Source organism: Diceros bicornis, chromosome 3, assembly GCF_020826845.1.
Source record: "Diceros bicornis minor isolate mBicDic1 chromosome 3, mDicBic1.mat.cur, whole genome shotgun sequence".
Lineage (NCBI taxonomy): Eukaryota > Metazoa > Chordata > Mammalia > Perissodactyla > Rhinocerotidae > Diceros > Diceros bicornis.
Window position 1 is genome coordinate 28529340 of NC_080742.1, and position 16283 is coordinate 28545622.

The 16283-nt window shown below is 37.0% G+C and overlaps 1 protein-coding gene across 4 annotated transcripts in view; it reads left to right on the forward strand.

Annotated features, from left to right (window-relative positions):
• CDK14 (cyclin dependent kinase 14) overlaps window positions 1–16283 on the forward strand; it is a 537486-nt gene that overhangs the window by 170066 nt on the left and 351137 nt on the right. For all 4 annotated transcript variants that reach the window (XM_058525247.1, XM_058525237.1, XM_058525217.1 and 1 more), the window contains one exon: window positions 376–455. In XM_058525247.1, the coding sequence (XP_058381230.1) occupies window positions 376–455 (80 nt within the window). The remainder of the gene's footprint in view (window positions 1–375; window positions 456–16283) is intronic.

A 16283-nucleotide genomic window follows, 5' to 3' on the forward strand; every position in this document is an offset into this window, starting at 1 on the left:
AGAAACAAAGGGAGGGAGTTATTTTGCCCACTTGATTTTTAATTATTCTGAGAATGATTGATCAAGCATGGTGATTTTGTTAAGCACTAGTTTCTTTCTGGAAGGAACATAGAGTGAATCACAGAAAACTTCAGTTAAATCTTGGACTACGCAAGTGTGAATATTTAAAATGTGAATATTTAAAGTGTGAATATTTATGATGATGATATAGAATTCCAAGCCTTACTGAAATTAATCTTGTTGTGGCAGCGTAATTGAGCCGCTAACATTTTCAGTGCAAAAATGCATAAAAATGTAAATTGTAAGGAAGACAGAACCATAACGGGAACGTGTTTTCACGGATTTGCTTCTCATATTTTCTTTCATTTCTCTCAGGGTAAATGGGAAGTTGGTAGCCCTGAAGGTGATCAGGCTGCAAGAAGAAGAAGGTACACCTTTTACAGCTATAAGGGAAGGTAGGCGTTTCCTCTTGTTATTTTTGCTTTTGTGTTTGCATCATGCCCGTAGCTGTTTAAATATTATACAACTCTGAATATGCTGAGTTCTTTTTTTTTTTTCTTTGCTGAGGAATTTTCTCCCTGAGCTAACGTCTGTTGCCAATCTTCCTCTTTTTGCTTGAGGAAGATTTGCCATGAGCTAATATCCGTGCCAATCTTCCTCTATTTTGTGTGTGGGTCACTGCCACAGTCGATGAGTGGTGTAGGTCCACGCCTGGGAACTGAACCCGGGCCACTGAAGTGGAACATGCTGAACTTAACCACTAGGCCATGGGGCCGCCCCTGAATATGCTGAGTTTCTAAACTGTATGGTTATGTCTCTCATTGGAATTTGTAAACTGAAATTTAAAAATCAGCATCTTTTGCAATCTTATCAAGTCATATTAAATAAAATAAGACCATACTGCTGTATTCTGAAGTGTGGGGAAAAAACTGCTCTGGATTGATGGTGAGACTATCACTGATTGAGGAATTTTATATGTCTGATTTTCTTGGCAGGGTTCCTAAGCTACATATTAATCTAACATTATTGTATATTCATGGCTTTTAGGGAAAGTCCTTAAAAATGGGGGAATCATCCTATCTTATTAGTCATTTGTATTTCTTCTTTCTTGATTTCTTTGTTCCTATCCTTTACTATATTTTCTATTGGTTTTTCTTATTGACTTTTAGATATTCTTTATATATTAGCATCATTTCTGTTGTAATATTTTCTTTCATTCTGTCCTTTTTCTAAAAATTCCTTTTACAGTGTAGTTATTTGTTACATATAAGTTTTTAACTGTTATGAAATAAAATTGCCCTGTCTTTTGCTTTATTACTTCCTGCATAGTTTCTTTACTTCAAGAGAATAAAATATCTTCTTTTATTAGTGGGAACTTTTCAGTTCAGTTTCAGAACTTTTAGTATTAATAGCTTTACCTCTACTACATTTTTAAAAGTGCAAATTTTCTTGACATAAGACTTTAGTATATTTTTGCAGTGAGGGAATCACAGATACTTGTTCCGCTGATCCGCAACAAGGTAAATATCAGTGATTTACTGCAATAATATTATTAAGGTATTGATGAACTAAATGTAGCCTGTTGCTGGTCTGATTTGTTTCCCATGACAGTCTTGATTTATATTTATTTCTGAGAAGTCTCCTTTCAGTTTTCGTTCTCACCTCTCGTTCTGATTTCCATACCACTACAGTTTGGTTTCCATCATTCCTGTCAGCTGAAAATGTTCTTGTAATGTTTGTTAATGACTTCCTTATTGCCAAATTAAATAGACTCCTCTCTGTCTTATTTTACCCAACCTGTTAGCAGATTGTACATGGTTGAAATATTCTTTTCTGTAACACCAGATTTTCCAAGTAGCTAGTCTTTTCTTTTTCTCTTGTGCTAGCTCCTTCTCTAAATATTGGGGAGTTTTAGGACAGGGAAGGGGCCTTCTTTTCTCTAAGCAGCACTCTTTCCCATGTGATTTTATTCATTTCATGAGTTTAAATAGCAACTATAAGCTGATGACCCACACATGCCTCTCTTTAGCTAAGACCTGTCTTTGTCTCCATTCTCATATATCCATCTGCCTACCTGGCATTTCCTCTTGAATCCAGTAATACAGTCATGTGTCACTTAACAACAGGGACACATTCTTAGAAATGTGTCATTAGGCAATTTCATCCTTGTGTAAATATCATAGAGTGTACTTATACAAACCTAGATGATGTAGCCTACTACACACTTAGGCTATATGGTGCTAATCTTATGGACCACCGTTGTATATGCAGGCTGTCATTGACCAAAACATTGTTATGCAGTGCATGACTATTTATAAAAAGGGTAATATATCACTACCAAGTGAGGTTTATTCCAGGAATGCAAGGCTGGTTCAACCTTCAAAAGTCAATCATTATATAATAGTCATCTGAAACTTAACAAATCCAAATGAAACTCATGGTCCCCGCCATCATAACTCAAACCATTTTCTGCCCATATTAGTAATGGCAGCACGCAGTGATCCTCCTCTCCAAATCTAGCCCATGAATAAATTCTGTAAGTTATTTTTCTAAAAGATATCTCAATTCTGTCCACTTTCTCTCTCTTTACTGCCACCCCCAGTCCAGGGTATCACCAGTTCTTGCTTGAGCTTCTGTAATAGCTTCTTAATTGTACTATCCACTTCTTCTCTTACCTTCCTATTATCCCTTCCCTACTCTGTAACCAGTAAAATCTTTTTAAAAACCTAAATCATATTATGTCACTCCTTATTTAAAAGCCTCAGTTTTAAGTACTGTATGACCGGTTTTTCCTCAAACATGCCACAAGATTTCCTATGTCAGGGATTTTACAGGTGCTATTCCCTATGGCTGGAATGCTCTTCCCTGGCTCTTTTCATATGCCAGGTGTCAATTTGAATGTCTTCTTTTTAGAAAAGTTTCCTTTGACTGTCGTATCTAAAATAGCAGCTGACCATCATCATACCCTTCTTTACTAACCTGTATATTTCCTTTATTGTTCTTATTGGAATCTGAAATTTATTATTTTCACTCCTCTCTACTGGCATATAATCTTAGTGAGATCAGAAACCTTGTCTGATTATTCACTGCTATATCCTCAACATCTAGCTTGGTAATCATAATATTTATTGAGCAACTTAAGGAAAATCACCGAACTGGAGTCTATAAATATGGCAGAGTACTAGACATACTTTCTGCCCTCAAGGAATCTGTCTCCCAGGTGGGAGACAGAACATATAGATAATAAGTTGAGGAATAATATGAGGTGGCATATCAATGCCAAATCATTTCTAAAAGATTGTAAGTTCTAAAGAAATTCCTCCGTTAGTCCAAAGTATCAGCTGGGTCTTGAACTGGGCATAAGAGAGATAAACACTGAGGAGTAGATTGAGGAGAAGTTGCATTCCAGACAGGTAGAGAAAAGGAGCTGAGACCAAAAAGCTCAAAGCCTTTGCCAAGTACAGTGAATAGGAATATATAGCTTAGGAGTTCTCATTTGGTGCATGTGGGAGGGTAGGGTGATTATTGCTCCAAAGGAGGTGCTCTTGTCATCACAATAATTGGATAGTGCAACTGGCATTTAGTGGACAGGAGCTGGACATCCTGAAATGCGTGGAACACTCAAATGTAGAAGCTGGCAAACTACAGTCCAAGGCTGACTGCTAGTTTTTGTAAATAAAGTTTTATTTGAACACAGCACTCCCATTTATTTGTGTCTTGTCTATGCTTTCTTAGAATCAAGTGGTTGTGACAGAGTATATGGTCCACAAAACCTGGAGCTTATATTGTCTGGCTCTTTATAAAGTTTGTCAACCCCTGCTTTGGTACAGTGAACTTGTCTTATGTCTCATAAGCCTTTTGAATGTCTTCCTGGGCATTCATGCAGCTGGAAACCTATTTATGTTTGTCTTAGGCTATAACTCAGCTACTTCACATATAAACACAAAGTGTGCTCTGCACGCATTTAATACATATCAAATTTTCCAGGAATACAAGTACAGTGTAAATCAAAGGAAAATTGTATTTTGTTTTGTTTAAAACTTTACTGAAATTGTTCACCATTTTGGAAGATTACATAACTAATGGCAGTATTGCTTGTACTATTTAAGTTGCTAATGTAACACTCTTGATCAGTCTGCATTTCTAGTGGTTGTGCTCATGCTGATTCTATATATAGATGTGAGCACCACTCTTCATTATGTTTTCCAGTGTAGTTGTAGCTGACTATTTATATATTTAAGTACATTATTTTATTATATATTACTTTTTATTTCTATTTTGTATTTCGGTTACATATAGATATATATTTGAAATTCTATATATAAATATGTGAAATTATATGTGTACACAGATCCTATTATCTGTGAATTTCATTTCATAGTAGTAAAGGCATCTTTATAAAATATTTGTTATATAAAGAGGGTATTAGGTCTACTGCGATTGGAAACCACTGGCTGAGATGGAGGAGTGGGTTTCCGTTGAGCTGTGGAGGGAGGCAAGGTTAAGAGTGCTATTGAATTTCATTATGGTAGATGCTGAAGGTTAGGGAGTAGGAGAGGGCAAAGAGATACTGGGCAAGAGAAAAGCAAGAGGAAAATGAAACTTGCAGCAGACATGGTCCCTAGCATGTGGTGTGTGCACTGGAATTAACCAACCTAACTTTGCTGTTGGTCTCTGCCCAGGTTCAAGGTTGAGAAAGTTTATAATGATATTAGAGGATCCAGTTGTGACAGATAGGCCCAAGAGTGGGAAGTTCAAGGGAAGAAGCAAATAGGGTCCAATTGAAGTTGTTGATGATCTATCTGTTCATATTGGCTGGGGATGAGGCAAGGCTCATGGGCATATGGTAAGCCTTAAGATAAGCTTAGGAACTGGCCTTAGGATGCAGCTGTGTCATAGAATGCAGGGCTCTGTAGCTGGGACTTTGTTCTGTGGGTTGGAGAGCCTCTGAAGACTCTTGAGCTGAGTATGTTAGGAAGATAAATCTGACATTAAGATGTGATATAGATTAGATAAGGAGGAACCTGGAAGCTGATAAATCATGCATTCAAAGTAGTACAGATTCGAAATTAGGAGGACCTGGGTTTATTAGAAAGCAGTGACAAAAAAATGATGTAGTAGAGAAAGAAATTCCAGAGTTTGGTGAATTATTGATTATAGATGATTGGAGAGGGAAATGTCAATGGTTTTGAGTTTGAATGAGTACAAATATGGTGCCAGAAAGAGAAATAGTTTGTGATTGCATGGAGAATTGCTTGTAACACTTTATAGTTTGAAAAGGCTGTTATCCAATTTAATCTTCACATTAGCCCTTTGAAGGTTTTTTTTTTTTTTTTTTGTGAGGAAGATCAGCCCTGAGCTAATATCCATGCCAATCCTCCTCTTTTTGCTGAGGAAGACCAGCCCTAGGCTAACATCTGTGCCCATCTTCCTCCACTTTATATGGGACGCCGCCACAGCATGGCCTGACAGGCGATGCCTCGGTGCGTGCCCGGGATCTGAACCCAGGCCGCCAACAGGGAGCATGAGCACTTAACCGCTACACCATAGGGCCGGCCCCCTGGAGGTTTTTTTTTGTCTAGAATTTATATTGTTCACAGAATCTGTATTGTAAATATGGAATTGAGACTCAGAGAGGTTAGATGACTTGTTCAAGGAGTTGGATCTTGTACTTAGACCTTCTTAGATTCTGAAACAGTGTCATGCTAACTTTGTGGAGTAGTTGATTTGGATTTTAGACATTTTGAGTTCATGAGACATCTATGAAAATGTCTTCTTGGTGATGTAGGAATGTAGCTCATAAGAGTTCAGCATAAACAGTATATATTTAGCATGGTCCTTAACAAGTTGAAGAAGTGTAAGATTTTTGTAGGAGAGAACTTGGAGTGAAAACATGGAGTTAAGTTGCAAGGCAGTGTAGTGAAGTGGCAAGCCCCATGGATATGAGAATCTGGAAAGCTGGGTTTTGATCTGACTTTGTTTTTCGTTACTGTACAAGATAAGGCAAGTCACCTGTGTTGGTTTGCTAGGACCGCCATGACAAAGTACCACAGACTGAGTGGCTTAAACAACAGAAATTTATTGTCTCATGGTTCTGGAGGCTAGAAGTCTGAGGTCAAGGTGTCAGGGCCCTTCTTCTGAGGACCATGAGCGAAGAATTTGTTTCAAGCCTCTCTCCTTGGCTTATAGATGGCTGTCTTCTCCCTGTGTCTTCATGTCATCTTTCCTCTGTACCTGTCTGTGTCCAAATTTCATTTTCTTATAAGGACACCAGTCGTATTGGATTAAGGCCCCCTCTAATGACCTCACTTTAACTTAATTACCTCTGAAAAAACCCTATCTTCAAATACAATCACATTCTGAGGTGTTGGGGTTAGGACTTCAACATGTGAATTTTGGGGAACACAGTTCAGTCCATGACATCTAACCTAACGTCTCTGGGCCCTACTAACCCTACTTGCCGAACATAGGAGTTGGTTTGTGCCATCTCTTAGGAACCATCTCCCTCTGCATTGTGGTTTTGATTTCCCAAGGAGTCTTTATATCCACAGTTTTGAATGCTCTGGAGATCAGGGAATGATACAAGAATTGTTGAGACCTGGAGGAACTGATCACAAAATGACATTGCATTTTCCTTTGAATAAAATATTTTGAGGTTTTCCTAATAAAATCTGACTTCTGAGCGATTTTATTTATTTACTTATTTACTTATTTATTTATTTATTTATTTATTGTGAGAAAGATTGGCCCTGAGCTAACATCTGTGGCCAATCTTCCTATTTCTGCTTGAGAAAGAGTGTCCCTGAGCTAACGTTAATCTGTGCCATTCTTCCTCTCTTTTGTATGTGGGACTCCAGCACAGCATGGCTTGTTGAATGGCGTGTAGGTCCGTGATCCGAACCCATGAACCCTGGGTTGCCAAAGCAGAGCATGCAAACTTACTCACTATGCCACTGGGCTGGACCCCTGAGTGATTTTTAATGGAGATAAATGACCCTGTAGTAAGAAGAAGAATTAAACGCTAAGACAATTTTGGTTATTTTTCCCTCTCTTGCCTTCTCATTCTTCCCTTTTGTAATCTTATTTTTCTGCTATTTTTATGTGGAAGCAAAAGCTATCATTACTGCTTACTACCTTTTGCTATTAATACTTCTAGAAATCCATGCACAATAACTCCTCTGTGTATGTAGTGGTAGAGCTTGAAATATTTAGGACAAGGGTGGGAGATGCTTGGGATATGTTCATTTTTACATTTTTACATTGATGAGGAGGTAACATGGCTTGTTCAATTGAGATGAAGCACTTTAATTTGAGTTTGCCTCTTTTCTGCTGTTTTGGTCAATTTCTTCATTCACAAAATGTCAACAGCAGGAAGATTTCGAAGTAGGAAAGCACCAAGCACAGTAAAGTAGTTTTCAAGTGGCTGCTTGCCACTTATAAGCTTACCTGGGAATTTAGATTTTAACACATAATTTACACCTAACGTGGAAATACTTGTAAGCAACCCTGATCTTACCTAGATTTATGTCCCATGTCGGACTTCGAATTTTATCTCAAAGAGCTAGCGTGCTTAATGGCTTAATTCAGGTTCAGGTGCTTTGAAACTCATTCTATCTTTGATGGCAGCTTAGAGAAATTAAGTAGCAGTGCTGAGAGCCAGCTTTTCTATTTTAATTTAAAATCCTTACATGATATTGTCATGGTTTTTGATGGTACTGATAAAGAGTCAGGAGAATAGAGGAAAAGTTTGAAAGGGAGTAAATGAAATGTCTTAATATCCCCTCTTTATTTTTTTATTTTTTGTGAAGAAGATCAGCCCTGAGCTAACATCCATGCTAATCCTCCTCTTTTTGCTGAGGAGGACCGGCTCTGAGCTAACATCTATTGCCAATCCTCCTCCTTTTTTTTCCCCCCAAAGCCCCAGTACACACTTGTATGTCATAGTTGCACATCCTTCTAGTTGCTGTATGTGGGACACGGCCTCAGCATGGCCGGACAAGCGGTGCGTTGTTGCGCGCCCGGGATCTGAACCCCGGGCCGCCAGTAGTGGAGCTTGCGCACTTAACCGCTAAGCTACGGGGCTGGCCCCTTTAATATCCCATCTTTAAAACTTCAGACTGTGTATATTTTTGCTCTGTGATATTGTATTCTAGATGTCCAGACACTTTTTTGACTAAGATTTTCCCAGACAAGGAATGAAACCAATTGTCTCCTTTTGTGGATTCTTGAACTCTAACGGTTTTCTTAGCAAGGCAAGAGTCATGCTTAATGAGAAATAGACACTCTAATACAGAACAATTTAAAATTATAAGAGTAATAACAGCAACGGGCAATATTTATGTGTGCTGATGCACCGTCCATATACAGCTAGGGCCTAATATCACTTAATTCACATGAAACCTTCTAAGGTGTGCATTTTCGTTATTTCTGTTTTAAAGTGAAGAAAGTTAGGCATGGAGAGGTTAAGTCACTCACCAAGGTCACGGCTAGTGTGTGGTAGAGCTGAAGTTGGACTGGGCAGTCACACTCCAGAGCCCACACTTAATGGTATGATTAGAGAGATTTTAGGTAGAACATTTAAACTTATGCTGCATTTTTGTTTCATGCAGAGGTTTGCATCATTGCTATTAAGTTAAGGTAACCAAAAAAGATAGATTTTTGGGGGGAAAAATTTTAGGTATAAACCTTATTTATAAAAGTAGAGGCATATTATTCAATAAAGATGGGGGGCAGCATCCATGTAGGACAAAGGAGAGTCAGAAACAGGAAAGGAAAAATAGGCTCAGCAGTGTACTAAAGGAAGGAAGGAAGGAAATGCAGAAGGCAAAGAACCCTGTAAGGTAAACCGTATAGTATGGGACTTATCTGAATATATTCTTGTTAATACATGTCTCAAGAGTCCCATATGTTTTACTCAGCTTTTCTTTCTCTTTCTCTCTCGTTCTTCAGAAACTGAATCTTTTCTTTGGTTTATTCCTCAGTTGATTTTTTTTCCCCATTATTCATTCTGTTAGAATTCTAGAGAAACATTTTAGATTTCAAATAAAAATTGAGGTACCCAGGAAGACAGAGGTAGATAGAAATTGAAGATGGGATTAAGAAAGAAAGACAACCCCTTTTATTTGGAAACAAATTGCTAGTAAAATGAATAATTTGATCCTTTGATTGTTAATTGTATAGTTGTAATTTAATTATAATTAAACTATTTTTAATAGTACAGTAAGTTTGGTATATAAATTATCTGTTATTGATTCTATTTTTATAAATTTGGTAAAGTTATGAAATAGAAAATAAAACTGATTTTAATTGAGCCATTAAAAATTTTGATATTTGTCTACTGTTTGATTTTATCACATCTATCTTACATCACAGTATCTTTATATTTTTTGTGTTTTTTTTAACTACACAATTTTTTTTCCTTCTAGCTGTCTGATATAATTGCTTGTGAAGATCGAATATCAGGTTTGATATCTGAGTTGTAATTCAACCAATCTGAGTTGGTAATTAACCAATCTGAGTTTCATTTTTTGCATTTCATGTTTGGGGTGTTGTGTTACTTTCCCAGGGCTGCCATAATACATTACCGCAAACTTGGTGGCTTAAAAGAACAGAAATTTAGGGACCGGCCCTGTGGCATAGTGGTTAAGTGCGTGCGCTCCACTGCTGGCTGCCTGGGTTCGGAACCCCGGGTGCCCACTGACGCACTGCTTGTCAGGCCATGCTGTGGCAGTGTCCCATATAAAGTAGAGGAAGATGGGCAGGCATGTTACCTCAGGTCCAGTCTTCCTCGGCAAAAAGAGGAGGATTGGCATGGATGTTAGCTCAGGGCTGATCTTCCTCATACACACAAAGCCAGAACAGAAATTTATTCTCTCATAGTTCTGGAGGCTGGAAGTCCAAAATCAAGGTATTAGCAGGGTATGCTCCCTCTGAAGGCTCAAGGGGAGAATCCTTTCTTGCCTCTTCCTAGCTTCTGGTGGCTTCTAGCAATCCTTGGTGTTCTTTGGCTTGTTGCTGCGTCATTTGAATCTCTGCCTCTGTCTTCATATGGCCTTAATCCTTCTTTGTTTTCTCCTCTTCTTATAGGGACACTAGTTGTTGTATTTAGGGCCCGCCTTAATACAGTATAACTTCATCTTAACATAGCTAATTACATCTGCAAAAACCCTGTTTGCAAATAAGGTCACATTCTGAGGTTCTGGGTTGACGTGAATTTTTGGGAGACACTATTCAATCCACTACAGGTGTTTATTCCTGTAAATCTCTATTTAACAGAGAGATTTGTAGGTAATTGTTGACTGAGACCTGCATTGCACCTTGGAAAGCTTAGGAGAAAAAGGTACAATATAGTGGTTTTGATCACACTCTTGGTTGTTTTCTTTTTACTAAGTTTATATATATTAGACGAATGAATGCATTAACTTGCTTCAAGGTGATTTCTTCTTGCTTTTTTCTAAATAGGCTCTTTTTTTGTTGTTGTGAATTATTGTTTTTTTTTAGGAAAAGTTTCACTCTTCCTGGATGATTGAATGACTCGTGAACTGTAGCTTGTGTGGAGAGAGATTATGTCTGTCAGGGCAGTGAACGTGATTGAGGCATTGCTAGTTAGTCTGGGGTTGGAAGCAGGGAGAACTGATACAGTGGAGATCCCTAAGGCTACTAAGTAGATGTGAAATGACAAAGGTCTACTTCCACAATTCTGTATATTGATTGTTGGGAGTTCAGACACACTTACTCAGAGACAAAATGTGAATCTTGTTTGGGATCCTATGCTATTCCACAAGAGTCTCTTTTTTATCCAGATATGCAATGAAACAATTATATGGCACTTACAATCAAATAGAACCTAAATATCGCTTGTAATATCATTTTTTGACAAGATTTCTGAATTCTAAATGTCTGTATGCCAAGACACATCTTACCCCAATCACCTTCCTGGTGAGAGGGGGAATCTGCCAAAGAGAACTCAGGCCTTCCCTTCCCTCCTTCTTCCCTGACCTGGAATTTTTTGCTTGGGGTCCTGGAAGCTGAACTGAGAGAGGGGGCACAGATGGGAAGAGGGGCTCCTGGGGCATAAGCTCTTTCTGTAATAGAACCAGATGAGGGTGTGGGGGATGGGGAGTGGGGGCAGCCATTTGTTTCCTGTTTGTATTTTGTCAATGTCGGTGTTTTGAGTTGTTCATCATCTTGTAGTAATTTCTAAGTCAACAAGTAGATTATAATCACAATTTTTAGTGAGCCTTTCTCCTGTGCTAATGCAATATCTGACCCTATGCAGTGGGTGACAGGTTAAATTAGGTGTCTTTTGAGGGTCTTAATAACTCTTATGATTCAGTAATTCTGTGCTCAGCTTAGATGTTTCTGAATTCAGCTGTTTTATTGGCAAATGTTTTTTAAGGCACTATTGTTCCATCATTGGATTGGATGAGGTGTATTAATCCTATATGAGCTAATTTGGGAGCTAGGTCAAATTTTAGAGATGACCTTGTCCAGGGGTTTCTCAGTTGCATACTGGTGGTGCTCTTGGTGCACATTTGGCTCTGACAGTAGATTTTAACAAATTGGATGAATGACCAACAAGAGTCAGTTTCACCTTGTGGTTAAGAGCCTGGGCTGTGAAGCCCAATTGCCTGGACTTAAATTTGGCCTTTGTTCCTGACTAAATGTGTGATTTTGAGTAAGCCTCTTAAACTTTCTGTGCCTCAAGTTTCCTCATTTGTAAAAGGAGGATAAAAATACTACTAACCTCATAGGATTGTTGGGATACTGCATCCATTAAATATAAACATGAGGCCATAAAATAGAAACAATCAAGGAATAATGAAAATTTCTTGGAATTAAAAATGCATTAACAAGAATTAAAAATTTAGGAGAAGATTTGAACGGTAAACTCAAGGAAAACTCCCAAAAGAAGATCAAGAAGGGTTATCCTCTCTTATCTCTTTGACGATAAGTGATATAGTTCCTTTGAATTTTCTTATGAAATGTCTCTGTCTCATTTTTTTTGATTGTCTATTTTGTTCTCCTTCTCATTGTCAGCATCCTTCAGCTCCCCAAAGCTCTTGATTGCCAAGTCATATTTAAGAGTGAGACACTAATATGCTGACTGGAAGCTTTGGATGCTTGGGTAGGGAATGTTGGTTGGTGGGCTTCATTATAGGGTGGTGGGAGGGGGTTAAGCAGTTTTTTTCTAACAGCCCCTCAAATGCCAGTATGTGGGGATCTTTTCTTAGGAAGAGGCTTAAGAGTCTACAGGAAAGGATTATTTAATCTCCTGCCTAGAGGATTGAAGTTTACTGCCCACATTATGGGGATTGAGTAAAAGACAGGTTGCAGGGTGGTCTCAACCTTCAACATGCAGATTTTCATTGGATCTCCCTATTTTCAGTTCAGGTTATGCAGCTAGTTTAGAGACACTAAAAGGTATCAAAGTACTTAAGGCAAAAAATCATGAGGGCCTATAGAAAGGCTTTAGTAGTAGGGATCGAGAAGAGATGAATGTGTTTGGGAGGGACTTAAGAGGGACACCTGGTAGGGCTTGGTATTTGCCTGGACATGGGGCTTGATGGAGATGGAGATATTCAGAATTTTTTCCAGAATTTTGGCTTGAATAGTTATTGGGTAGATTGTGGAGCCAATGATAAGAAAAGAACTACGGGATGGGGGTGGTTATAGGAAGGGAAAGGTAATAAGTTCAATCTTGACACGTTACGTTTGGGGTCTGGCATTCATGTGGCAGTTGTTTATATGGTGGTGCAATTTAGGTAACAAGTCAGTTGTAGCTAAATTGGGAACCTTACTTGTCACTTCCAAGTACATGATCTCATTTAATCTTTTAACATTGTGAGGAATGTTGATGTTATCTTCATTTTAGTTGCTTTATAAGAAGCTGGGATCTAAAGAGATTTTTGTCCAGTCACACAAATAATGAAGTGGCAGATACAGAGTTCAACCTGGGTCTTCTACCTGGTGCCCAGGGCAGTGCCTGACACATGATAGCCACTCAATACATGTTGAATGAGTGAGTGAATGAATGAGTGAGTGACTGAATAAACTCCATATCCTTGCTTTTCATTCTACTATACTGCATTACGGTTGAGTCAGAAACCTATATGATCAAAATTGTATATAGATTCTTTTCAGGCTACTAAGAAGCAGAGAGGTGAAGTTGGGAAAGCACCATACAGCAAGTTGGAAAATTTTGAGTCTTGATAGAGACTGTGCCACTAGCTATGTGATCGTGAGTGAGTCACTTAGCATATTTTGTCTTCAGTTTCTTCATCTTGGAAATGAAAGATTTGGGACTATGTGATCTTAGAGCTTCATGATTAAAATAATAGTATCAGTATGAATCTTTACTTGGAAAAAGGATCTATAATTGCATCAGTACTCTTCATACATACATACTGTAATGTGATGCTTATTTATTGTTTAAAATATTTCTTTTAAACCCTCTAATAATAACCCTTTTTGTCTGTCACTGAAAAAATTAGCATGAATTGCTTCAGAGCATTTGACAATTGACAGACAAAATTTTTTTAAATGTAAGATAAAAATCCATGAGTCTAGACTTTGATTCTAAGTAAGCTTATGTAAATTGCCAAAATTGTTATTCTTTGTAAATCTGAGTAATATGATGGGTATCTGCCAATTGATGTCAACAAAAAATTTGCAAGCTGTTAGATCATGTGACTTTTAAAACTATGAAAATCATATGTTTTCTTTCTCATGTCTTTAAAGGATAAAGTTTTTTTTAATGAAATGTTATTTCTTGTCTGCTTTAAATTTGTAAAAATGTTATATTACATTTTATCATATTTTATTTGGAAATATAGATTTCAAGTTATATCTGGAAATATAAATAAAAATATTGTATTTGAAATATAAATTGAGCTATGATACATGTATATTTAAAACATTTTTGGAAGGATTATGTAACTACTTCTCATCTGAAGGCATTTATAACTGGCTAAAAATCTCCATGGACTTTTTCAGTACCTACCATGCTGATCTTTTAAAAATGCTACCTCATTTAGTTCCCACAATAATCCTGTGTTATATATAGGTATCAATATCTCCATACTACAGATGAGGTAATTGAGGTCTAGAGATAAATAAATTGCCATGTGTCACACAATTTACTAGTAAATAGGTAAGTTAAGATTTTAACTGGGGTCTTTTAACTGAAGTGTGTGGTTCAAAGATGATACTTTCTTCTCTTTAAAATTTCTTGGCTAATTTAAAAAAGTGATGGGAATCCATAATCTACATATAAACTACTGTGATGATAATAATTATCATAGCTACTGCAAGTTGCTTAATAAAAATGAAATCCATTGGTATAGTTTTGTTACTTCTCAATATTTGAGGAGCTTTTAGATTGTTTTGCTATGTACTATCTAGTAACATAGAAATAGTCAAAAGATGACAAACTATGAACAGTAATTAATTCATGACAAATGTCATGATCGCTGACAGGATTTAGTTTCATTTATCTTCAAGCTTTTGATTAAGGTAAATTTCCTTGAATGTTTAAGAACACTCAAGAACACTAGTAAACAAGGAGATTTTTTAATAATCATTGAAAAAATAGATACATTATGTGTATTGGAAAGGAATTTGATAGTCCCAGAAAGAGAGGACAGAGAGAGAAAGGGGCAAAAACATATTTAAAGAAGCAATTGCCAAAAACTTACTAAATATATTGAAAAATATGATTGATCTCCAAGGAGATAAATGAACCAAAATTAGGAGAAACATAAAGAGACCCAAACCTGGATCCATCATAGTCTAACTGTTGAAAGACAAAGAGAAAATCTTGAAAGCAAGAGAAGTAAAGCAAGTCATTACATGCAGGAAAAACAAAATATGTTTAAAATCTAAACTCTCATCTAAACCAGTGGAGGCAAGAAGGCAATGTAATGACATATTCAAAATGCTTAAAAACAAAACAACTTTTAAACCAAATATTCCACTATCCTTCAAAAATGAAGACTAAAGACATTTTCAGATCAGTCACACATTGAGAAAAAATATTTCCAAATAATATATCTGATAAAGAATTTATGCCCAAAATATGTAAAATATATAAAACTCAATAATTAGAAGACCTCCCCAAATTTATAAATAGGCAAACAATTTGAATAGATGTTTCACCAAAGAAGACATATGAATGACTAATAAACCCATGAAATGATGCTTGAAGTCATTAGTCATAAAGGAAATGAAAAATAAAACCATAGTGAGATATGACTGTACACTCAGTACAATGACTATAATTGAGAAAACCAACAATAACAAGTGTTGACAAGGATATGGAGTAACTGGAACTCGCATACATTGCTGGTGGGAATATCAAACGGTACAGCCACTTTGGAAAACATTTTGACAGTTTTTTAAAAAGTTGAATATTAAATTACCATATGATCCAGCATTTCCACTCCTGGCTGTTATCTACCCAGTAAAAAGGAAAACATACTTCCACACAAAGACACGTACATGAATGTTCTTAACCTTACCATGCAGAATTGCCAAAATCAGGAACAATCTAAATGTCCATCAACTGTTAAGCTGATAAACTGTTGAATATCCATACAGCAATGAAAAGGAGCTAACTACTGATAACATGCTTAGACATGTTTGAACTGTGAAAACATTATGCTTAACTATATAGGCCTGGTTGTATATACATAACATGTCCAGAAAAGGCAGATCAATAAAGACAGAAAGCAGATCAGTGGTTGCCTGTAACTGGAGTTGGGAGTGGGGATTGGCTGTAAACTGTTGCCACTCTCTGGTGAAATGAAATTATTCTGGTGCTGGATTGTTCTTATGGTTGGACAAATCTAAGTTATAGTAATGGCTGCAGATCTATAGATTTACTAAAAATCATTGAATTTTATACTCAGTCCTGCCTGTGATGTGAATCATCCCTTTATCCAGAGTATCCATGCTGTATATGCTACCTGCCCATCGGTCACTTAGTAGCCCTCTCAAGTTATCAGGTTGACTGTCGAAATATCATAGTGCTTGTGTTTAAGTAACTCTCATTTTACTTAATAATGACCCCAAAGTGCGAGAGATGCTGGCAATTCAGACACGACAAAGAGAAACCATCAAGTGCCTTCTTTAAATGAGTAGCTGAGGTTGCTGTATCTACAGTAATTTTATTGCAGTATATTGTTATAATTGTTCTATTTTATTATTAGCTATTGTTGTTAATCTCTTACGGTGCCTGATTTATAAATTAAACTTTATCGTATGTATGTATAGGAAAAAAACAT